At 37.5% G+C, this 24,024-nt stretch overlaps 3 protein-coding genes across 4 annotated transcripts in view; 1 reads left to right on the top strand and 2 right to left on the bottom strand.

The window, feature by feature from the left end:
• The window catches only part of LOC107834646 (gastrula zinc finger protein XlCGF8.2DB-like), a 31,497-nt gene extending 28,525 nt beyond the window's left edge, over nucleotides 1-2,972 (bottom strand). For both annotated transcript variants that reach the window (XM_016666317.1, XM_016666318.1), the window contains exon 1: nucleotides 2,798-2,972. In XM_016666317.1, the coding sequence (XP_016521803.1) occupies nucleotides 2,798-2,931 (134 nt within the window). In that variant the 5' untranslated portion in view covers nucleotides 2,932-2,972. The remainder of the gene's footprint in view (nucleotides 1-2,797) is intronic.
• On the bottom strand, nucleotides 2,955-8,672 carry LOC107832913 (trichohyalin-like). Its single transcript, XM_016666316.1, has 3 exons — nucleotides 8,399-8,672; nucleotides 6,002-6,552; nucleotides 2,955-3,349 (listed from the first exon to the last, which is right to left on the bottom strand). Exons 1-3 carry the CDS (start codon nucleotides 8,460-8,462, stop codon nucleotides 2,969-2,971), a joined length of 996 nt encoding a protein of 331 aa, XP_016521802.1. The 5' UTR covers nucleotides 8,463-8,672; the 3' UTR covers nucleotides 2,955-2,968.
• A 3,307-nt stretch (nucleotides 8,673-11,979) lies between these two features.
• On the top strand, nucleotides 11,980-24,020 carry LOC103130989 (uncharacterized; the record flags this gene model as incomplete). Its single annotated transcript, XM_016666313.1, has 10 exons — nucleotides 11,980-12,441; nucleotides 15,529-15,546; nucleotides 15,652-15,782; nucleotides 15,902-16,022; nucleotides 17,156-17,322; nucleotides 18,621-18,777; nucleotides 18,863-18,946; nucleotides 19,470-19,640; nucleotides 20,983-21,042; nucleotides 23,629-24,020. Coding segments are annotated over exons 1-10 (1,638 nt in total), but the record flags the coding sequence as incomplete, so codon positions are not given.
• Between the last annotated feature and the right edge of the window lie 4 nt (nucleotides 24,021-24,024).

Below are 24,024 nucleotides of genomic sequence, written 5' to 3'. Positions count from 1 at the left end.
CTTAATTTAATTTATTAAAAGTTATTGGGGCCTCAGTCAGTGGTTTTTGTCACTACGAGAAGGTACATTTATCTGTTTAATTTGTGATGTGATCTGGATTCACGGTACTAAACTGCATAAAATGCGACTAAATAGCCGATGTTAATATGATTGTAACTTCACGGATAAAAATAGTACATGAACGATTTTTTTTTTTTAATTTAATTTTTTTTTTTTATGTTGTCGGTCAAGCTAACGTCTAGCGCGACCTGCCGCCCTGACACCAACTCACACGCATCTTCATTCACAGTCTTACTTGTAAATCGATTTTTCTTTTCTTGGACGTTTTGATATTAGCTTGTCGGTGTCTCAGTTTTATTCACTGGGAAAATCAACAAGCAGCTTGAGGTGACTCTGCTGCTCTCTAGTGGCGGGAAGATGTAATGTTGGCTGGTAAAAATCGGAATGCATTGTGGGAGATGTAGTTTGTAGTCAATTCGTGCTCAAAACCTATTTTAAGTCAATCATCGGCCTATAAAATGTGGGCCACATTTAGCCCGCCATGTCATTTTATGTGGCCCACGGGCCTTGAGTTTGACACATGTGTTATAAGGGATGAACACCCTAAATTTGGACACAGCTGTTTTTTGTTCGACTCCCTCTAGTGGTCTGGAGCACTTCCGGTTTTCAGCACTTTTGTTTGCATCTTTTCTTTTGTTTGCTGCATTTCATTTGCTTTTTGCTTGCGTCCATTTTTATGTTTGCTGCATTTCATTTGTGCGCATCTTCTTTTTGTTTGCATGTTTTCTCTGTTGCTGCGCATTTGCACCTGTCGGCCACCGTAGAAAACCTCTCGTAAATATACAGATGTGAGAGACAAGACGCAAATCCCAGACTGAACAATGACGGTGAGTACAGACAATTTAAAAAATGGTGTTAATCAGTGTGCTGCTGTTATATCAGACAGAATGGACCAGGAGAGGAACTGACCCATCAGAACCTAAAGAACCAGACATCAGAGTCTCTTCATCCCTCAGTCATCTCCTGAGGCTGATATGGTACAGAACATTTAGCCATGATTAAGTTTCTTATTGTGGTTTTAGTAGACTGTTCTGGTTTAATTATCTGCTTATTGTATAATAGTATCAGCCAAAATAATACAAATGGTGATTTAAAAAACAAATCATACTAATAGATTAACAGTAAATACAAATATTTCCTACTTTAAAAGGTTTCTTAGGGCTTTCTATACGTTTCATTTAGAAATGTTTAAATATTTTACGACTACATTGTTCAGCGGTCATTTAATGTATGATGTCACCATTATTTTATTAACTTGGTTTACCAGTTTGGATAATCCGACTTTTTATTAATGAAGAAAAAACATGCCAACCAAAAATGTACCAGGCACAGACCTGCAACACAGGGGCGGTTCTAGACGGGGGCCACCAGGGGAACCGAAGAAATTATACTGAATAATTGCCTTTTGTTAATATTTAGAGGTAGATTTATTTAACATTCACAATTTTACCTTAATTAAAAATTATAGTGCTGCACCTTTAGCTGCTGTTCCATCTGCCAGGGATCTGCAACCTCTGGAGACACAAGTGACTCTTTGACTCACTGATTATATCAAATGATGAAATATTGTTCTGGTTTTGGTCGTTTAATTCTTTTTCCAAGTGTTGCCATGGAAAAACACCGTCTACCCTGAAACTCTGAGCTTTACTGTCTGTTAAGTATTTATTGAAAATGAAAATTGACTCTTAAAATTAATTCAAAATTAAGGAGGAAGAGATGGGCTCTGCTGCAGTATATATAAATGCTTTCCCGATTTAATGTTTTATACTAAACAGAAAAAAAGAAAAAGACCATCAGTATAATAATTTATTACCTAAAAATTATATTAAGTTTAAATAATTTTTTATCTAAAATTCAATCCACATCATTACATTTTCTAAGCAGAAAAACCATTATAACCATGTCAAATAAATACATCCATTTCCCCAAATCATTGAAATAAAATAAAGAAGTACAAAGAATAAACACACAATAAAGATTCCAAACTCATCATTTCTAAATCTGAAAGTAGTCAAACCTGCAATTACTCCACTTCCAAACAGCAGGTTACTAAGAATCTTACTTGAGGTTCACATTGTGCCATCAAACCTGTGAGTTCTCATGTGAACTGTTACATTTCTTTTGAGTGAAACCTTTTCTACAGAACCTGCAACAGAAAGGTTTCTAACCCGTGTGAATCTTCTTGTGATGAAGTAAACTGGATCTACACAAAACATTTGTCCTCGCTTGTCACTAAGGGAGCACCGATTGCAGTTTTTGTTTTGGGGCGCTCCAATAGTCACACCTCTCAATGGAGAGCCGAAGAGAGCAGTGACTGAGGTCAATAAAATTGGGGGATCAGACCAGCTTCACAAACAAGTATCAGCTGATCTCCCAAAATTAAGGAAAACAGATTAATCGGCTGGCTGATAAATCAGTACACCACTACTTTTCACATGTGTGAATTCTGATGTGAGGAGTTAAATGGTATTTTTGAGTGACACTTTTTCCACAGGTGCCACATGAAAAAGGCTTCTCACCTGTGTGAACTCTGATGTGACAAACCAAGTCAGGTTTCCTCCAGAAACTTTTTTCACAGGTCCCACAAGAGAAAGGCTTCTCACCTGTGTGAATTGTCATGTGATCAAGTAACTGACATTTAGATCCAAAACCTTTTCCACAGGTTGTGCACGTGTAAGGCCTCTCAACCGAGTGTGTTTTCATGTGTATGTTTAAAGTGCTGATTTGATGGAAAGATTTTCCACAAGCTGCACATGTGAACGGTTTTTCCCCTGTATGAATTCTCATGTGATAAATGAAACAACTCTTGTGAGGGTAATGTTTTCCACAAGTTGAACATGTGAAAGGTTTCTTAGCCATGTGAGTCATCATGTGTGTTGTCAAGGAATTATTTTGAGAAAAGGTTTCATCACAAATTTTTACAAGAATATAGTTTTTGGTTTGGGTGAGCTTTCTTGTGCTTTTTTTGTTTTGAAGTCTCAGTTTTGCCTTTTTGTTTGTTCACCAACATGTCGTCAGTCTCCTGTTTCTGCACAAACTCTACTATATCCTGAGTGATGCAGAGTTGCTTCTCTTCCTCTTTGAACTCTTGAGGTTCTGGATCCTCTTGTTCCAGTTTTATCTGCAGAGTTACTGGTTCCCTTTGCTCCCATATTTTCCGCAGAGGTTCTGGTTCCTCTTGCTCCCGTTCCAGCTGCGGAGGTTCTGGTTCCCCTTGCTCCCGTTCCAGATGCGGAGGTTCTGGTTCCCCTTGCTCCCGTTCCAGATGCGGAGGTTCTGGTTCCCCTTGNCAAAAGGTTGACTTCCCTCATTCAGGTCTGCAGAGGCTTATAATGAGTCAATGGTCCAGGTGTGTTAGAGAAGGAATGCATCTAAAGCTGCAGATGGTAGCTCTGGAAAACTAGACTTGGGCACCCCTGGCATAAATGTATAAAAATACAATGTTAAAAATAAATTAACTCTGCTGCTCTCTAGTGGCGAGAAACCGTAATCGGAATGCATTGTGGGAGATGTGGTTTGTAGTCAATTCGTGCTCAAAACCTATTTTAAGCCAATCATTGGCCTATAAAATGCTGGGGGGCCTCATGTGGCCGCGGACCTTGAGCATTACGCCATAGAACTGCCAATTGGTAATTGAAGTAAAGTAGCTTCGATTTCAAAAAAGCCAACTTTGAAGTCGATTGGCAAATGAACCATCACCAAAGAGGAAGGCTCTTATTGTCTCACTGAACCCCAAGAGATGCATAACCTACAAAAACCGCTTCTGTCTGGTTTTGAACCAGAGACCTTTTGCATGTAAAGCAAATGTGATAACCACTACACTACAGGAACTGAACTTCTCTGCTTTGTTTCAGTTTGAGGTTCCAAAGTTGATGATGTGAGATGCAACATGAAAATGTCAACTGAGTCTTGCACTCAGATGCCTGGATTCAGAGTACAGACCATGACACCACAGAGCCCTTGTTAACCTTTAGTAAACACCTGTGATGTATAGAACATGCAAAACACATTTCTGTCTGGTTTTGAACCAGAAACCTTTTGCGTGTAAAGCAAATGTGATAACCACTACACTACAGAAACTCATGCTGTTTACAATGTCCCGGTAGATGATCCACATTTTGTTAGAGACTCATAACAAAGCCCATGGAACAATGTCAAATACTGAAACCACAGATCCTCTCAGAGAGCACAGATGAACAGGTGAACAAACTGTCAGACTTATGCTTGTGCCCAATTTCACATTACAGTCCACAAACTAAGCCTGGGATTAAAACATTGTATTGAACATGTCATTAGCAGAGACAAATGGTTCTACAGAGACTTGGCTAAATGGCTATAAAATAAAATCAATACTTACAAATAAAAGATGGTTCAAAAATAAAATTAACACATTAAAATAAAAAAATATCTCTGAAATACAATCAACACTTGAAAATTAAAAATGGTTCAAAAATACAATCAACACTTCAAAATACAAAATCTCTGGAAAATATGTATGTTGTTTTGAAAAACATTAGAATATAAGCACTTTTATCAAATCTTCAGTGGTAAGATCATGTCAGTTATTCTTAAATCCATGGAAACTCAACTGTTTGTAAGGTAGGTGAGTTAGCTCAACAGGTTAGAGCACCGTGCTGGTAACGCTGAGGTCGTCGGTTCAAACCCCGTATGGAGCAATTCATATGCAAGGTCTTTCATACAATCAACACTTCAAAATAACTAAGGGTTCAAAAATGAAATCACCACTTCAAAATAAATAAGGTTTCAAAAACAAAATCACCCCTTTACAACAAATAAGGTTTCTAAAATAAACACTTTACAATAAATAAGGTTTCAAAAATAAAATCAACACTTTACAATAAATAAGGTTTCAAAAATAAAATCAACACTTTACAATAAATAAGGTTTCAAAAATAAAATCAACCCTTTAAAATAAAAAATGGTTAAAAAACACTTTAAAATAAAAAATCAACACTTCAAAATTAAAAATAGTTTTAAAAAAATCAACACTTTACAATTAAAAATAGTTTTAAAAAATCAACACTTTACAATTAAAAATGTAAAATGTCTTTTTGAACCATTAAAAAATGGTTCAAAAATAAAATCAACACCTCAAAATTAAAAATGGTTCAAAAATAAAATCAACAGTTCAAAATGTATAATGGTAACTGTTTCTGTCTGTTCAGTCCATAAACTAAGCCTGGGATCAAAAAATGTATTGAAGATGTCATTAGCAGAGTCTTGGCAAAATGGCTAAAACATAAAATCGATACTTACAAATAAAAAATGGTTGGGAAGTGCATTACAAACCTTTGGTTGAAATGGCGTGTTAAATTCAAGTCTCCATTACAGTCCAGAGAAAACTAAAGAGAATGCAATATTGTGTTAGTCCATTTGAGGAGCCGGCAGTTTATCTTGAGGAAATAAATGACGATGCAAAAGTTAATTAGACTGTAACATGCGCAGTCCGCTGCTCAACCACTGCGGACGCGGCTCCTCTGCTGTGAAGACTGAGAAACCGCTGGAAGTAACTCATCCAGCGGATTTAACAAATGGAGCCTTCTTGGTTCACGCTACCCAGGAGAGCGGCGCTCTGGAGGAGCTGCAGACGTAACATCTGTCCTTTTCGGAGAAGCGGAATCACACAAAAATAAATAAATAAATAAATAAATAAATCCTGGTAAAAGCGCACACCGGACCGCGCAGGGTAAAACACTCACAGAGTTCAGTTGATCTGTTTGGATCAGACAGATCCAACTGACTGTTGAATTAGTGCAGATTTTTCTGCAGATGGGAACCAGGAGGAAGTGCGTTCAGACCCCAGCGGGTGAAGTGATGCTAATTTAAGTTAAGTCACTTAATTTAATTTATTAAAAGTTATTGGGGCCTCAGTCAGTGGTTTTTGTCACTACGAGAANTGCGGAGGTTCTGGTTCCCCGTGCTCCCGTTCCAGCTGCGGAGGTTCTGGTTCCCCTTGCTCCTGTTCCAGCTGCGGAGGTTCTGGTTCCCCTTGCTCCCGTTCCAGCTGCGGAGGTTCTGGTTCCTCTTGCTCCCGTTCCAGCTGCGGACGTTCTGGTTCCCCTTGCTCCCGTTCCAACTGCGGAGGTTTTGGTTCCTCATGCTCCCGTTCCAACTGCGGAGGTTTTGGTTCCTCATGCTCCCGTTCCAGCTGTGGAGGTTCTGGTTCCTCTTGCTCCCATTTCATCTGCAGAGGTTCTGGTTCCTCTTGCTCCCATTTCATCTGTAGAGGTTCTGATTCCTCTTTCTCCTGTTTCATCTGCAGAAGTTCTGGTTCCTCTTGCTCCCGTTTCATCTGCAGAGGTTCTGGTTCCTCTTGCTCCTGTTTCATCTGCAGAGGTTCTGGTTCCTCTTGCTCCTGTTTCATCTGCAGAGGTTCTGGTTCCTCTTGCTCCTGTTTCATCTGCAGAGGTTCTAGATCGTCTTGATGTAAAGTGGAGTTTTCCTCTTTACACCAGCAGCTTGTTGGGAGATCTGGACAAAAAGACAAAACAAAAGCTTCACAATGAACCCTTCACTTTCATTAATAAAAAATAAAATAAAAGTAGTCTTCAGTGAACATGTGCATGTCCATAAAAAAAATAAAATCTCTGCCAAAGTTCGTCTTTCAGAGCTATTTTTATTTACCTTATTTGGATTTTACAATTGGCATGTACTGTAAAATCCAAAATTTTTATCTTTAAAACAAACATTTTTGTCTTAAAGATTTATAAGACAATCTTTTAAGAATAGTTTGAATGGCAGGTATAACAGCAGGTAAATAATCTTTAAACTAAAAACAACTCTGTCTCAACTGTTTGCTGAAAGAACATGAAAGACAGCAAGAAATATTTCAGCAGAGAGCACCGACCGTCTTTATTCATCAGTTTGAACCTCTGAGCTCATGAAGGTGTTACTGTGTTCCTATGGCAACCAATAACATCTATTGGAAGTTATTTGATGTTGGCGCAATAATTATTCTTAACCAAACTAAATAACATTTACTTATGGCGTGCCAAGTATTTTTGCTTCATTCACAAATTTGATTTCACTTTGATCAGACACGACCTACTTCAAGACTTTATAATGGTGAAGAGAACAGGCAATAGCAACACGGCCAACGAAATGAACGACATATACAGTGAACGCATATGCAACATAAACCTGGAAGTAGTGATGGACTCTGACCTGAACCTTCAGAGCCACATAAAGACAGTCACAAAGTCGGCCTTCCATCACCTGAAGAACATCTCCAGGATTAGAGGACTAATGTCTCAGCGCGATCTAGAGAAAATCATTCATGTATTTATCTTTAGTTGCATTGATTACTGCAGCAGCGTCTTCACAGGTCTGACTAACAAATTCAAACAGCTATAACTGATCCAGATGCTGCTGTTCTGACTAAAACCAAGAAGATGAAGCACATAACACCAGTTTTAAAGTACCTACAATGGCTCCCTGTAGCTCACAGAATAGACTTTAAAATATTGTTAATTTATAATTCACTAAACGGGTTAGCACCACAATACATTAAAGATCTGTTGTTGTTTCTGTACCAACCGTATAACCAAGGGTGGGCAAGTCCAGGCCTCGAGGGCCGGTCTCCTGCAACTTTTAGATGCGTCTCTACTTCAACACACCTGAGTGAAAAATGAGGTCGTTAGTAGGACCCTGGAGACGTTGACTGCACTTTGGAGTTGATTAAGCTATTGGATTCAAGTGTGTTGGACCAGGGACACATCTAAGAGTTGAAGAACACCAGCCCTCGAGGACCAGGATTGCCCACTCCTGGTCTAGACCCCTCAGAGCTTCTGGTTCTGGTCTGCTCTGCATCCCCAGAACCAGAACTAAAGGAGGAGAAGCAGCATTCAGTTTCTATGCACCACAAATTTGGGACAAACTTCCAGAAAACTGTAAAACAGCTGAAACACTGGGTGCCTTTAAATCTCAACTTAAAACCCACCTGTTCAGAGTTGCTTACAGCTAAATTAGGTTTAGAGTCCCGGTTGACGGCGTTTCAACTAAAGTTCTAAAGGGCTAGAAAAGTTGTGCAGGTTTTAATCATTTTTATTCATTTATTTTTTATTATTTTTATTTGATTGTTTATTACTGCGTTTTTGTTTTTAATGATCTAAAGCTCTTTGAAATGCCTTGCTCCTGAAATGTGCTATACAAATAAAAATTGATTGATTGATAGATTGACACATAACAACATAGACCATAGACATCTACACATATGACTTCTACTTATTTTTGACACAAATGGAACCTCATACCAGGAGGCGTCTATTCTTTTATTATGTCTATGGGCTCATCAGTAAAACCTGAAGGTGTTTCGTACCTATTCGGTGTAAGACGATCTTCGGTATCCGGGTGAAATCCAGCGGTCTGCGCTGTTCCTCCATCTCTTCTTCGATCTTGACGTTGATTTCTTTCAACTCTGTGAATGTTTCTTCAGCAGGAGTTTCCTGCTCGTTGATAAACTCTCTCTGAGGCTGAACTGAAGATATTTTTTATTAAAAACACTCACATATTTAGCTAAACTTCAAACCCGTTTTCACACAACCATCTAACAAAAGAAAAGCTATTTTGCTCTGTTTTTATCTTTTGTGTTTCACTTCAGTGGCTGTACTGATGAAACAGGAAATAATTTTTAGTTCCGCTTTGAATTTTCTGCTGCGAGTCTCCTCTTTTATTGAAGGGTTTATTGTTAGTGGAAATTTAGAAAATAGTTTAATTTATATGTGTAACCTGGGGTTGTGACTCTTTTTGTATGGTGGTAAAACATAATGCTGCTTGATAACTCAAGACCAAGTACAAGCAGGGAGGGAGAGTTTAGTGAGAACCACAGGTGTCAAACTCCAGTCCTCAAGGGCCGCTGTCCTCCAGTTTTTAGATGTGCCAGAGGTTCAAAACGCTGGAATGAAATGGTTTAATTACCTCCTCCTTGTGTAGATCGGTTCTCCAGAGCCTTAATGACCTGATTATTCTATTCAGGTGTGGTGCAGCAGAGGCTCATCTAAAAGTTGCAGGACACCGGCCCTTGAGGACTGGAGTTTGGTAACCCTGGCAACAGATCAGTCTGAAAAAAAACAAAACAAACAAACAAACAAACAAACAAACAAACAAACAAATCAAAAACTCTGATAATATTGTTTTGTTGTTCTTGCAATATTGAATAAAGTGGTGTTTGAATGAAAATCACTTATTTCACATTGGTAGCTAAGAGGGATAGCTCATTAGAGTAAACTCCTTCTGATTCATTTAGTTTTCCATTATTATTCATTTATGTCACTACCTCAGTTCACCCAAGTGCAACGCAGTTTATAAAATAATTACACACAAACTAATTGTGAGGGATTTGCCCCCTCCTTAACAGGCGCTGTTTTTTGTGTATTTATATATTCTAATTTTTTGGTTAAATGTATTGTGTTTGAGGAAGTAATTTGATTTATTTACTTGTTTTAATCATCTTCTCCTCTCTTTGAGGTCACCTGGTCATGTGCTGCCAGTAGTGATGGGCTACCTGAATTCAGGCTTTGAGGCTTGTACTTAGTAAAAAGGGGGCGTGGCCGATGAAGCCCCGCTTGGAGGCTTGTGTTGTCTTGCTGAAAACCACGTGACTGGCAACACACGAGGCCTCACATTGCATGGGTCACGTGACTGCTTCATTTTGCGTGTCGGTTTTCAAAATAAAAGCGCGATGAGCCATGCTGCTTTATGGGTTGTTGTCCATTTGGTCACGCATCAGAGGATGATATTTGTCTTCAGTGGCCAAATAAAATGAACATTGACCAACATATTCGATGTGTATTGATGATGGCACTCATCAAAATTTAATGTTTGTTACTGCTTTTCTCAATTGTAGATTATGTTGTTTTTTTAATAACTATATTTTTGTGATTTTATGATGTAAATCTCTCTGAACTGTACTGTTGCTGAAACGTGCTACACAAATAAACTTGATTGTCTGAAATGGAGCCAGCAAGAGGAAAATCTGACATCTGAGAATACTTTGAGATTATCCTTACAATAAAATTATTCTTAGATAACAATAATTAACTCCTCCACCTCCTTATTTCTCACCTTCTGCAAAGTTCCACTATTATTTGTAGTCTGATTAGCAAAGATATATCACAGCAGAAACAGATGTTATGCTGTTGCAGAACTAAAATTCAACATGTAGCCAAATATAAGGGATCAGAGCCAATTAGAAATCCAGGAAAAAGTGAACGCCCCAACAGACACTGCACTCTCAAGACATTAAAACATCAATTGTCTTTATTGTCAAATCCATCTATGACATAAAATAAAACCCAACACAACCACTAACGGTCAACATAAACCAGGATTAGATTACTTACAAATAATTGTAATAATTTAAACATATGACAATTAAATATGGTTTCATTGATTATCCTGTTACTAAACATGAGTTTGATGAAAACTTTGTGACAATATTGCATTTAGTAATTTTTGGAAGTATGATCCAACTGAGTGACAAGACTGTTACAGTTTCACCAGCAGATGTCACTATAGAGCAATGAGTGAAGCATCGAGGAACGAACCTTTTTGCAAAGCAAAGGGCTGGAAAGGTTCATTGCTTCATGAGGCTTCATTTGCCCATCACTACCATGCAATGCGAGGCCTCGTTTGTTGCCAGTCACGTGGTTTTCAACACAAGCCTCGAAGCAGGGCTTCATCGGACACGCCCCCTTTTTACTCACAAGCCTCGAAACCTGGCTTCAGATAGCCCATCACTAGTAAACTAAACTGAACTGAAGTGTGTGGAGCTGAAGATAAAAGAAAAAATATTGAGAGCTCTAAAACTGCTGGTTCCAGTCTGGTTTTTGATCGCAAACTAACACTAATGTTTTCAAGTTTTTTCAATTAATTATGAAGTTTAATGCTTTTTATTAAATGTTTTCATAAAATCTTTATTTACTAAAGGTCTTAATAAAATGTTTATATAAACTTTTAATGTTTAATAAAAAAAAACATTTTATCAGAAATGTGACCTGATACGGAAGCACCTTCGTGTTGCCACCTACTGACAAGATCCTGCTACTACACCTACATTGTTTCAGCTGTTGTAGAAATCAGTGACTCAGCTATTTTTCTACAATCTGTGCTGAATTCATTCCAGTGGATTTCAAACATTCATGTGCTGGAGTGTGTTAAAACAGTCACATCCAATAACATGGAATATTAAGTTTATTTCAGTGGCTCAGTCAGTTCAGGGGGTGAAAATGAGTTTTAAGCACATCATTTAAATTTACCAGATTTTAAATGTATATATTTTTGGTCTCTTTTTATATAGAGATATTGCATATAAGTATGATGATAACCAGAATGCTTTTATTGTTCTGGTGTTTTAAATCAGTGTTTTTTCAATTGTTTCTTCCCTAACCCTTCAAAATTGATCAAAGAGGCTTTGTTTAAAGTTAAAGAATAAAATCAGTTCTACTGTACTCATCCATCTCTCCAGGTCACGTTTACTAATCGTCATCATGGCAAAAACATAATTAAATCAAATCATAGATTTAATCATAGAAACATGTTCCTGCAGCTCAGCGGAAATAAACAGTCTGGAGGTTTTTGTTTCCCTTTCCATCTCTGTGATTTAAGTTCATGATGTTTAGTTAGAAAATGTTTTGTTCAGATTATTAAACAGGATCAAATGTTTCAATGACTGAATGAAGTCAGACAGTAGATGTTGGTTGTAGTGTGCGAAAAATTCATTATAATTAAGAGAAATAAAAGGTTTTAAATAATCAGTCTGAGTTATTATATGTACTGTGTCGGGTGAATTAAGTAACTAAAATTAATATATTTTAACAATATTGAAATTTACTGAATGTAACTGTATATTAAAAGAGGTGACTCAAAGCGGAACTTATAAATCGTTCACAGTTTCTTCAGTACAGCCACAGTGAAACACGGGGAAGATGAAAACAGAGCACCTGGGCTATCCTTCACTGTTTTGTTAGACGGTTGTCTGAGGAGGGTTTGAGGTTCAGCTAAATATTTGAGTGTTATCAGTAAACATGTCTTCAGTTCAGCTTCAGATAGAGTTTATCAACGAGCAGGAAACTCCTGCTGAAGAAACATTCACAGAGTTTAAAGAAATCCACGTTAAGTCCGAGGAAGAGATGGAGGATGAGACAGAAATCAACTTTAAGATCGAGGAAGAGACGGACGATGAGACAGAAATCAACGTTAAGTCCGAGGAAGAGATGGACGATGAGACAGAAATCAACGTTAAGTCCGAGGAAGAGACGGACGATGAGACAGAAATCAACGTTAAGTCCGAGGAAGAGACGGACGATCAGCGCGGACTGATGGATTTCAGGCGGTCACCCCGGATCGTCTCGGATGGAAAAGGTACAAAACACCTTCATGTTTTAATGATTGGAGTTAGAAACCGGTTACAAATAACCAGAGACAAGCTAGACAAAAGGCAAAAATAAAAGACCTGCTCTTTTTAATTTTTTATAAATACAGAACAACTTTAAGTATTGACTGACACATTAATGTTGAGTATGTTAAAACTTATTCAATGTTAACCATAGATATGTAGTTTAAAAACTATAGACTCAAAATTAATGCCGGAGACAATGACAACAATGATTTCCAAGCTCTGGACAGAGAGAATGAATCATTTGAAAGAAGATTGAAAAGCTCCATCTTTGCCAAAAAAGGAAAAAAACAACAAAAAAACAAAACCCTCCGATCTGAGGGGAAGCTTACAGTTTCAGAACCTCATTCAAAAGCAATTACATGAGCATTCCCATCACTTCTCCAAACAATAGACCCAAATGAACCAGGTGGGGGATGAGTGGGCCGTTGATTTACATCTAACTGGGAATGCTCCAAAAAGGATGGAGCCTCCATGAACTAGAGAGAAATAAACAGCTTCCAACACCAAGTTGCTGATGTGTGAACGTCCAGAATGAATAAAATCTCCTGCATGGGAGTCAAATATGGAGGTCTATTTGGTGAAAAGGTTTTTGTGCCCTCTGAGAAAAGACAGATCCTTTATGAGTTTAGTAATTGTAGATTTTCTTTCAGTTACCCAAAAAAACAAAACAGTTACACACTTGTTCAAATTCTTAAGACACTACTTGTAGTCTTTGAGTCAGACTTTTGAAAGTTTGACTTTTTGTAGAAATACAAAAAGTAAAATTTTTCCCAAATGATCCAAAGCAAATGGTGGAAACCACAGTTAGAGACCTAAATAAATTGTGAATAAATCTGTCAAATTTAATACATAGATGTGTTTAATCTGCTATAGTTTAAAAAGTACAAAAACTAAACTCTTCAAATCTGGACAAGTCAAATCTGAGATATTATAAACAATCCCCAAAAACATGTTTGTTCTGCTTAGTTAAAATATATTTTAAATAAATAACTAAAATTAAACAATTAACAATGGTTATTATTTGGGATGAACAATGACTTTTTATCAGATACTGATAACTGATAGTTACTCCAAATGCCGATAATAACCGATAACATACCTGGAAATAATAAGGGCTAGTGTAACATTAATATTTAAATATGATGTAATCCAAGAAGCAGAAATATAAAGTTATGTGTAAATTTCAAATACTGAAATAAAAACTAAATAAAGCACATTGCTATTTTATGTGATGTATATTCTGTATCTGCATAGAAGAAGGCGATTTTTGGATTATTTTCTGGTGAGACCACCCGCTTCAATGTTATCATTCCATAGAATGGCGATTATCAGTGGTTATCAGCCCCATTGAATGGCCTCAGTTAGTCCCTGCTCTGCCAGATATCAGGCTCAGTAGGTTGTTATCAACCATTTGTATCGGTGATCACAGCAGCTTGTCGCCAATAGAACCTTTTTTTTTCTTTTTTTTTTTTTACCTTTTTTTAAAAACCTTTATTTACAATTTATCTACTAATTTGAACATGACAAGAATTTACTAAAAATACAAAAGCAAATGTATCCGTCATAAGATTTTAATTTGGTATTTAAAAACAACTCACTAAAATCTAAAACCGGAGTTTTTTTTTTTTTTTTTTTTTTTTTTTTTGTTACCTTTTTTTAAAACCTATATTTCCAATCTGCCTTCTATTTCTTTGGATTTTTTCCAATAATTCACTCAAAATAAATGCCAAAATGTAACAGCGATAAGACTTGGTTAATTTTTCTTGGTTAATCTTTACAAGACCTGATCTCTCAATACATGCCATGTTTTTATTAAAAACAGGCACATGGATATTTAACATGGTAGGATAAAATCAGCCTAACTGATACCATCATTACATAATGATTGCAAATGTGTGTGTGTATATATATATATAAATATAGAAAATATACAATAAAATTAAAAGGTATATTGTAGAGTTATGTAGTGTTATGAGTTGTCCAACCTCATGGCCTCCACTAGGTGGCTGTATGTACATCCGAAGTTGCTTGCAATCCATTAATAAAGATAAGAAGAAGTTAGGGTTGGCCCTAATCCTATGTTTAATAAAAAATGTAAAAATAAAAATACGGACGGATTTGCTCATGATTATATGAAAATATGTGTTTGTACCATTTGAAAATGTTTAATATTTGTATTGGTAGTAATAATAATAAATTACGGATTGCACCCGACAAAACATTAGAGAAGAAGAAGAAGCTTACGTCATCGGATGCGACACTTTTCACAGTTGGAGCTGGTGAGTAGCCCCTGAATCTGTCAAATAAAAATGGAGTAAAAACCCCAAAAGACCGAAAGTCTACGTTTATAAATCTGCTGATGGTAGTTGTATGAGTTAATGTTAGCGAGTCTGTGCCACAGCATGTGTTTGTACAGATTTAGACACGTTTTTAACCCTATTTGGTAGAAAAAAATACGCGGGAAGCTCGTTAAAGTAGCCTCTTAAAAGCCAGTCAAGTTCAAATGTAGCTGTCCTTCATACCTTTAATAACAATGTGCTAAAATTGTGTTTCATATATCTTAAAAAAACCGTATACTTTTCAGTATACTAGTTTATATCAGTATATTGATTTAATGTTAGGATTCTATCATACAGTTCATTACATTTCAGGGTTTCCCACAGTGTATTATAAGCCCTGAGGCCATCATTCTTTATTTGTTGCCCCACCAGGCTAAGCATTGTTTATTTATTTAAGTCTTTGGAAAACGTTTGCATTTTTTATGACTTTATAGTTATTGTTCAAGTATCAATCTTCCAATCCTTCAATAACACATAATTATCAAAATGTAATTTCAAATTTCCCGTCAACTTTTAACATTTTTTATCTCAAAAACATGACCGGCTACAGGATGACTGACTGTCGTAAAACTCAACCACCGGGCTTACCATGTTTTCTGGGGGATACCCTGCAAGCACAATGCATGCTAATATTTATTTATCACATACCAGAAAAAACAGTTACCTTCTGTTTATTCATAGTCATGGTTGTATTTTCTGTCTTTGTTTTAGGTTCAACGTCAAGAAGAGGTATGTGTAGCATCTCTTAAACAACGAGCTATACAGCAAGAAAATATGCGTTTGTCCTGAATATTATTTTTGCATATGCTCTGCTTTTTATCGTTTCATGATAAGAGAGAACACACATCTCGGAGGAAGCGAAGGTCTTCCTCCAGAAAGCCTATGAAGAAGGGATGACGAGGGTGGGATCTCCACTGGTTGGAGCGGCATCCCAGGCCACTGGCTTGCCACCGTTTGTCATTGATGTATGTTTATCAATGTTATTTCTAGCAGTTCCATTTCAGAACTCAGATGGCAAGATGCAATTTTATATAAAAATCAAATCAATCTTCCTGTTTTGTAACAAGACTTTTATGTCTTTTAGAACTGGATTGGAAACTATAGAAGAAAAAAAACATCTTCTTCTCAACCTAAAAACAAGAAGTTATACACCAAGGACCTGTCTGGTTACAACCTGTTCTGCAGGGATCTGTTAAAGAACAAGGGTGAGAGAGGATTTACTGTAGCTGTTATGTTGACAAGCATTGTTGTGTGTATAGCTAGCCTGATCGTTGCAATTCTCACTTACAGCACAGCCTTTGCTTTCTCCCCTTGACTTGGATTATCTCCCCCAGACTTTTTATTGTGCCAATCAGTAAACAGAAGGAGAAGTTGTTAAGACTGACAATTTTCTGTGCTGTTTTAGAATTGCATTCCGCCTGTAGTTGTAGCAGTGGCAGCAAAGTGAGTAAAGGAAGCCATTCAGTCTTTGTTGGCCTTCCAGATATGGAGTTAACATGGACAGCTGCCTCGATGAGCTCAGGTCTTCTGTCTTTGCAGTGACAGAATTTATTTATTTATTTTTTTTTTTTGCAGCGAATGCAATTTCAAGTAGAATTTTCGGCATTGAACTGGGACACGACATACGTCACAGACAAAGATTAGCGATTGGGTAAAATTTAACACCTCTACAGACTCCATGTTTCCAGTGAGCAATAGTGTCTCAATAGCCATAGCCCAGACCCTCTGGATGCTTCAATGTGTAGTACAATGGGTCATTTTTTTACCAGGCTATTCATAAACTTAATTTTTGGAAAAAGAATCTTGCCTTAGTTATTTTGTTGTTGTGTAATACTTGCATTGTTCTGTTCGATTTACTTTCTAGAACAGTGGTTTCCAAAGTTGATTCTCAAGGGCTGGAACCTTCATGTTGTAATTCTCTCTTTGGGTTAACACACCTGGATTCAATCATGGCTCATTAGAAGGCCAAAGAAGAAAATCGACATGTTGAGGAGGTTGTTACAACCACCAGGCAGAGAAGTAAAACAAGTGGTCCTCAAGGACCCACTTTGGGCACCCCTGTAATTGGCTCTGCTCTGCTCACAGGAGCCTTTGACTGTTATTTTTATAAGCCATCCTTACAAAACAAATCTGACTTGTATTGGCTAGTTTATGTTGTCAAATAACATTTGTGAGATCTTGAGTACTTGATGAAACTTTTCCTATTTGCCATGTAATGTTAGAGAGTTTCCTTAACTTTATCAAAATCTACACCCATTGAGTCGGGGTGAGCCATCAGAGATCTGTACAATCTTAATGGATCGCTTGCTGTTTTTCTTTGTTTTGTTTTTCCTGCTAGGAAGCCTGAAAGATATTACACAGAAATGGTCCACTCTAGGGGAAGTGGAGAAGAGAAAATATGCGGAGGAGGCAGCAGCTCTGAAAGTTCATCGCACTTCAGACGACATGAGCCCAGAGACGCGAAGCCTGAAAGTGAAAAAGCACCTCAAGCAGATCAAAACAGAGGTTTTCCACATATGCTAAGACCTTTAGAATGTTTCCAAGCCATTTAACTGTATATTGGAAATAGTGTTAGGAGTTAACCCTGTAATCATTGGGTTTCCAGTTTGAATGCCTACTACGTCTGTCTTAGTCGACATGCTTTGGCTGCTAGTGGTGCCAGTGCATGACAGCCTCACTTCTGTCAGACTGCCTGAAACCAGCTGTGGCTATAACTCTGTTGGGTGGTGAGCTACTGCCCACCACCATCAGTGTGTAAATGACTTAATGTAGTGTAAAGTCCTTTCAGGTCCTCTAGACTGAGTGAAGCACTATACACTGCTCCACATGCATTTATTATTTATCTGTGATGAGATGCTTGACATATTTAGTCTGTGCTTGCAGTTTTACCCCACTTAACTCTTTCACATCATAAAAAGTGTTTAATCATATAAAGGTAATGGTAATAAAAAGAAAATACATTTTCATATAAAGATTTAATTTGATAACAAAAAAAAATCTGGTGACACAATAATTTTCACTGTTAAAAATGGAGACAGTATTGCTAAGATCTGGTATTATTTTGCCGTCTCAGGACCTTTTTTATCTGTTTTCCTAATGTTAAGCCCCGTCACAGTATAAATATGCTGTGGAACAATGATCCACTGCACAGCACCAAGGCCATATGCAGATATAAAAAAAAATGATTGTCTTACTCAAAGTTTCAACAATTGTGTCCATGTTTTATAGTATTGCTTTAAACATCATAAATGTTCTTCATTGTGGGTCAGAGTGAGCAGATGTTCCACAGCGGTGATGTCAGATATTCATTCATCAGAAGCTCTCAGTGTTGTTGCTGCTAAAGGTGAAACAACTGAAGTCATTACACCAAGGGTGAAATGACCATTTTCATAAGATCCTGTTTCTTTTGGATAGCTACTTTCCCTGAATTAATAACATTTTAATTTTGGTAATTCTTTCTGGGTTTACTTACTTTAATTATTTTTTCTTTTTGATATGAAACATTTAATTGGGAGAAAAAGTCATAGAATAAATTTGTAAGGGTCACATATTTTTAGGCAAAGCATAGTGTTCTAATTGAAAATAAAAATTCAAAGACTACCTTGAATGTATTAATGTCATCTACCTTTTGTTATCGTGTGTAATAGAAATATGGAATGTTTCTATTACATTCCATATTTCTATGTTTTATTTCTTACTGACTTAAAATAATGAAACTTTTCTAGCTCAATAACTTTATTCCTGTCTCTTGTAATGTTTTGTATTTGTGCAGTTTTGAATGACTCTTCTTTGAAACTTTGTTGAAGGTTGCCAGTCTTGAGAAGCTTGGTGTGGAGACTGGTGTGATGATGTTTGACCATCAAAAGCCTTTCTTAGATGTCCTTGAAGTGAGCAGCAAAGGTGCCTCTTCGTTCTTCGACCGTACCGACGTACTGAACAACTTTGCTCTGCATTTTAAAGGTTTTCACAAACTGACAGCGATACCTCAAACTTCAATAACAGCACAGTGGACTTAATATTTACATGATCTTTTCTCTCTTCTAAGGAAACTCATCATCTACTTCTGCTGTAAAACAACCTGTAGATACCATGGTGAAGAAAGTGCAGGAGTTATTCAACAGAAAATACAGTAAGAATACATTATTATACTCTAGTAATTTACTAGTCATGGTCAGTGTAATGTATTCCTAATTTAACTTCATTGCAGTAATAAAGTTGGTGTCTGCGTATATTTCGACATAATGGTCTGTATCACCTTGTCATTTAACCACGGGCCACATGGATGATTGTGCGTACGCACCAAGAAGTTATATGCCATATTTTATGCACAAGTATAAAAATGAGCTGTGTGTGACAGTTTTTGTAAGCTTCACACTCGGCGACAGAACGGATCAGCAGCTGCATTATGTTTCCCAGTAATTGGGATTTATAAAGGCAAGGTGCACAGGCTGTATAAATTAGAATTTTTTGGTGCGTTGCACTTTTCTAAATTTGTTTGTACACCAAGTTTTATCCTGAAAAATGCACAATGTTTTATACACAAGACCCTGAGTCATAGTCAGTTTGGAGCTCTGTATTACTAATCCACTTTTTAATCTTCAGCTTGACTGCAAATGTGTACAACTTTTAAAATTTTTTACTTATCTTTTTAGATGAAGCGGGAGGCAGAGGAAAGCTCCCGTACATTTCTATTCAAAATGAAAGCATAATTATCAACGCTTCTGGACTACCCGATGGCATCACACTGAAAAAACCATGCCACTACGGACGGAAACAATTGGAAGTCATTTTAAAGAATGCGGAGCAAATTTCCTTTCAAATTAGTAAGTGTTTAAATAGATTATATTTAAATGGAAGTCATCCGGTAAAAACGGACTTTGTAATCATGCAATGGGGTGGACTGTTGTTGAGAGATCATTTTCATGATTTAATGTTCTTGTATTTAATCATTCCTTTGGCACTGCTAGCCTTCAATTTGAAGTATTTAAAGAGCAGAATCCAAAAGTAGCATATATTTTGGGAAAAGGATCCAGGGATCAGAGTCAAAGTCTGGAAGGCCGAATGTGTCTGTCTTTATCCGCTCGCTCAAACTGCTGCGCCCCATGAATTGTGCTATTCAGTTATGTTTATTGTTTAGCACTACTGTCATAATCACCCTAACATTTTGTCATACTCTAAATAACTATACTTCCATACTACTATAATGGTGTGTCTGTAATATCTTATTACAGACACACATTTTGTCCTTTTAGAAATAAAAGGACAAAAAAAGTAAAAGAAGTAAAACTTTAGCAGAGATCATCCATCCTCGTTTTTTATTTTCCCTTTCGAACCTCTGAGCTGACGAAGGAGTTACTGTGTTCCTCTGACAACTAAGAACATGTGTTATAATTGATTTATCGACAGTGCTATAATTATTTTTAACCAAACAAAATGCCTGCAGCATTCACACTACTAATTTCAATTTTCTCTTCAGATAAAAAGAATCAGTTGTGACATCTGGCACTGAAGAGGTGATAACTGCAGATGATGTGTGTTCAGATTGAACTTTATACACACAGTGTTTTTTTTTCTCATAGTAAAGGTAGTTTGTATTTCTTAATACATTCTAGTGGTGTTAAGTAGAAGATTAGACCTATGACTTTCACATACTCTTATTGTAAGCACGTCATTCAGTATCCCTTTCCATGTAATTGGGGGTTTCTTTTGTTTTAATCATACAATTCCTTTTGAAATTGTATGTATGGTTTTTATATCAGATTTGTAATGGAAATATTTCTCTTTCCCTGTGACAATTCAGTTCAGTGTATCCAACAGATACCTGCTTAGTTGATTGTAATTATGGTCTGTGATGGAATAGTTACTCTAAAAACTCTGCAGAAGAAGCTGCCAACTTACAAAGAGAAATGAAACAAATATACCCTGGAGGATGGGAAATTGTCCTGTCGTTCATTAAAATTAATAAAGTACAATGTTGTGTAGATTAATATTAGCCTTAAGAAAACCTTTCATCGTTCACACTTCACAATGTGTACTTGAGAAAGACAGTTTAAGCCATGTCCTGGATACTTGTACTTCAAGTTTTGATATTGCATTGTATTGTACTCATATTGAAGATATGTTGGATAAACAATTTCAATAATTATATTTTATTCTTTGTATCAGACTCCGGGAGGAAAATTAGACCAACTGTGGAAGACATTTTCAATGTAATGTGTGGAAATGGTAAGTTCGTTGCATGAATGTATGCAAGTCTATCCTGAATGTCCTCCATTACAGTGTTATTATGTATGTTAGGTGGGTATATTACAAAGCGCACTACACCCTCGGTAACACAATATGTCTGGTCTTCCTTAGGAAAACATGTATTCTGGATGATTTATAGGTTTTCAGATACAGAAAGTCTGGGGAGTCCAGCTTTGTCTTTAGGTCACTCCGACGTACAACCAGATATGTTTAAGAAATTATAAATATTCCATACTTGGATAAATCACATACGCTTTGGGGTCCGGGTATTGGGTGATCTCATTAGTGAGGATTTAACACCTTTCAAAATGTTCTATATGGCTATCATGTACAGTCGGATTATAGCTGTACTGTCATGTCAATGTCTGCAAGATTCATATCGCCATTGATATTGTGGTTGTACAAAAATTAATGTGTAATATATTGCGTGTGATGAGTTTGTCATGCTAAGACTGTTGAAGAAATATAGTTGTGACAATTAGCAAGTTGGCAAGTCTCACAACAGCTGATGTCACTTTCACAAATGCGGAATACACAAATATTTTATTGTGAACTGTTAAAGTAATAGTTGCAGCCGGTGTCACAGCTGACATATTTCCGAATACTTTGCAGCACTATGTTTGGTTATGTTTTATTGCTTATTCAAACCACGTGAGGTGGAGACCATCAGTCACACAACTAAACACAGAAAACTCTCACTCCCTATGTACATCAACCACATTTCCAGCAAACATTAAAGAAATTATTAAATTAGATGTACCACAAAACACAATAGTACAGAACTAAAGCATAGATGCTTATCTTGCATCACTTGTTTAACTTTAAGGAAGTAGAAGACATCTCTAATTAAGGAACTAATGAATGAGCAGGCAATTATTTGTTTTCAACATAAAAAAGGACGTAATTGCAGAAATAATTACATGCAAATCACACTAACCAATAGCTTAAAGGAGGGGTGCCCAAAATTGTTCCTCAATGGCCAGCACCTTGCATTTCTTAGTTCTGTTCCTGGTTTAATGCTAGGCCTATGAATAGATTGACATGGTGAAAAGTTTGTAACTTCCACCGGTGAGAGAACTAAAACATGCAGGATGCCCATCCTTCATGAATAAAAATAAAAAGTAGTAATAAAAAACTGTTTCAATATGTTTAAATATGCTGTTTACACAGAACTGATAGTAACGCTCGAGTTCCACATATTCCCGTATGAAGTATAATACCGTGTTTCCCCGATAGTAAGACGTATCGGGGGTTTCAGGGGGGTCGGCTAATATAAGCCGTACCCCGAAAGTAAGACATATGTCTTACTTTTCGTGGAAACACCTCTCATCTAGCTGCGCGCCGCCTCCTGCCCACGTCCGCACCGTCCCCCTCTCCATACGTTGCCGCGCCGTCCCCCCCTCTCCATACGTCACCGCGCCGTACCCTCTCCATACGTTGCCGCGTCTGCCACCTCCCTCTGATCTTAATGAGCGCCGCCTCCTGCCCACGTCCGCGCCGCCCCCCTCTCCATACGTCACCGCGCCGTCCCCCCCTCCATACGTCACCGCGCCGTCCCCTGCACTTGTCACTGCCGCCTCCTGCTTAAAATACGGTAATGCACACAGTATTAATCATACATCAGTAAAACATACACACTGGCATACTGGGGTATCATCTGCTGTATGTAACCCAGTGGGTATCAGCAGGTGTCACACTGGATTAAATACAGCAGGTGGTACTGTATCACACTGGGTTAGATACATACAAAAACACGCTGTGTGGGATACTGTATGGGGCTGTAACCCCATGGGAGACTGTGATACGGAACCACAAGCAGTGCTTATACCGTATGCTATATTTTTGCCCCTAGACATCAGCGCTTCCGGTTCCAGTGGTAAAAGGAAGAGTTACACCGTGGAGTATAAAAAAGCGATTGTCGAAGAATCTTGGGGCAAAAATGTAGTGCAGTTCTGCAAGGAGAAAATGTTGGATCACCGACTGGTCCAAAAATGGCGTGCAGAATACACTAACCTGAGTGAAAAAGTGGAGAGCGGAATGGCTAAAAAGCGCAAGATTGGATGTGGTCGGCAACCAATGTATACAGAGCTGGAAAGCCTGGTCTCTGAGTGGGTTGCAGACAGGAGAGCAAAGACATTGGTGGTGACCAGGGCTGAGATTCAGGAATATGCCCTTGCAGTGTTGCCACAGTTTGACATTTCCCCTGAACAATTCAAGGCATCACAGCACTGGGTGGATAACTTTCTTGAACGCAATGACCTGTCTTTGAGAAGATCCACAACCCTCTTTAGGTTGGAAGATGCTGAGATTGTTAAACGTACATTAGCTTAAGAGTTTAGCTTATGGTTAAATTAGGATTAGAGTGTGGGGTTTTGATGTCTTCAATGTATTTGTTTTTTTTATGTTTTTATCTTTTCTTTTTATCTTTTTATTACTTTCTTTTTATTTCTCTTTCTCACTGTTTGCGTCACATGCTGTTTTTATTTTAACTATGTAAAGCCCTTTGAAATGCCTTGATGCTGAAATGTGCTATACAAATAAAAATTGATTTGATTTTGATTTTAGCCTACAAGAAGTTTGTGGATGATATTGACTTCTCTAAGTACAGTCTTTGCAACATGATCGCCATGGATGAAACTGCCGTGTTCATGGGCCAAGCAGCTCAAACCACCATTGATCAACGAGGTGCCTCCTCAGTGTACGTTCCCTCCACCGCTTATGAAAGTGCACGTGTCACCTGCATTTTGACGATTCGTCTGGATGGCACTAAAGCAACACCGCTACTCATTGCAAAAGGAAAGAAGGAGAAGATTGAGAGGGTTTCTGGCATTTATGTGCTGGAAACTGAAAAAGCCTGGGCCACACAAGATGTTATAAGAAAGTGGCTTGATTTAATGCTGCCGCTTGTAATGCGCGGGAACAAAAGAGGGATGCTGATCTGGGATGCAGCCAGCACACACC

Source organism: Poecilia formosa, unplaced genomic scaffold (genome assembly GCF_000485575.1).
Source record: "Poecilia formosa unplaced genomic scaffold, Poecilia_formosa-5.1.2 Scaffold705, whole genome shotgun sequence".
In the NCBI taxonomy this organism is placed as follows: Eukaryota; Metazoa; Chordata; class Actinopteri; order Cyprinodontiformes; family Poeciliidae; genus Poecilia; species Poecilia formosa.
The sequence above is the reverse complement of the archived record's forward strand: the minus strand, read 5'-3'. Positions and strand labels throughout refer to the sequence as shown.

Bases quoted from the DNA above. Each gene is read 5' to 3' on its own strand.
- LOC107832913 (XM_016666316.1), bottom strand. From the start codon at position 8,462: ATGGAGGAACAGCGCAGACCGCTGGATTTCACCCGGATACCGAAGATC. The intron at 6,553-8,398 runs GTACGAAACACC...CTTTTTGTCCAG, and splicing joins GATCGTCTTACACCGAATAG to ATCTCCCAACAAGCTGCTGG.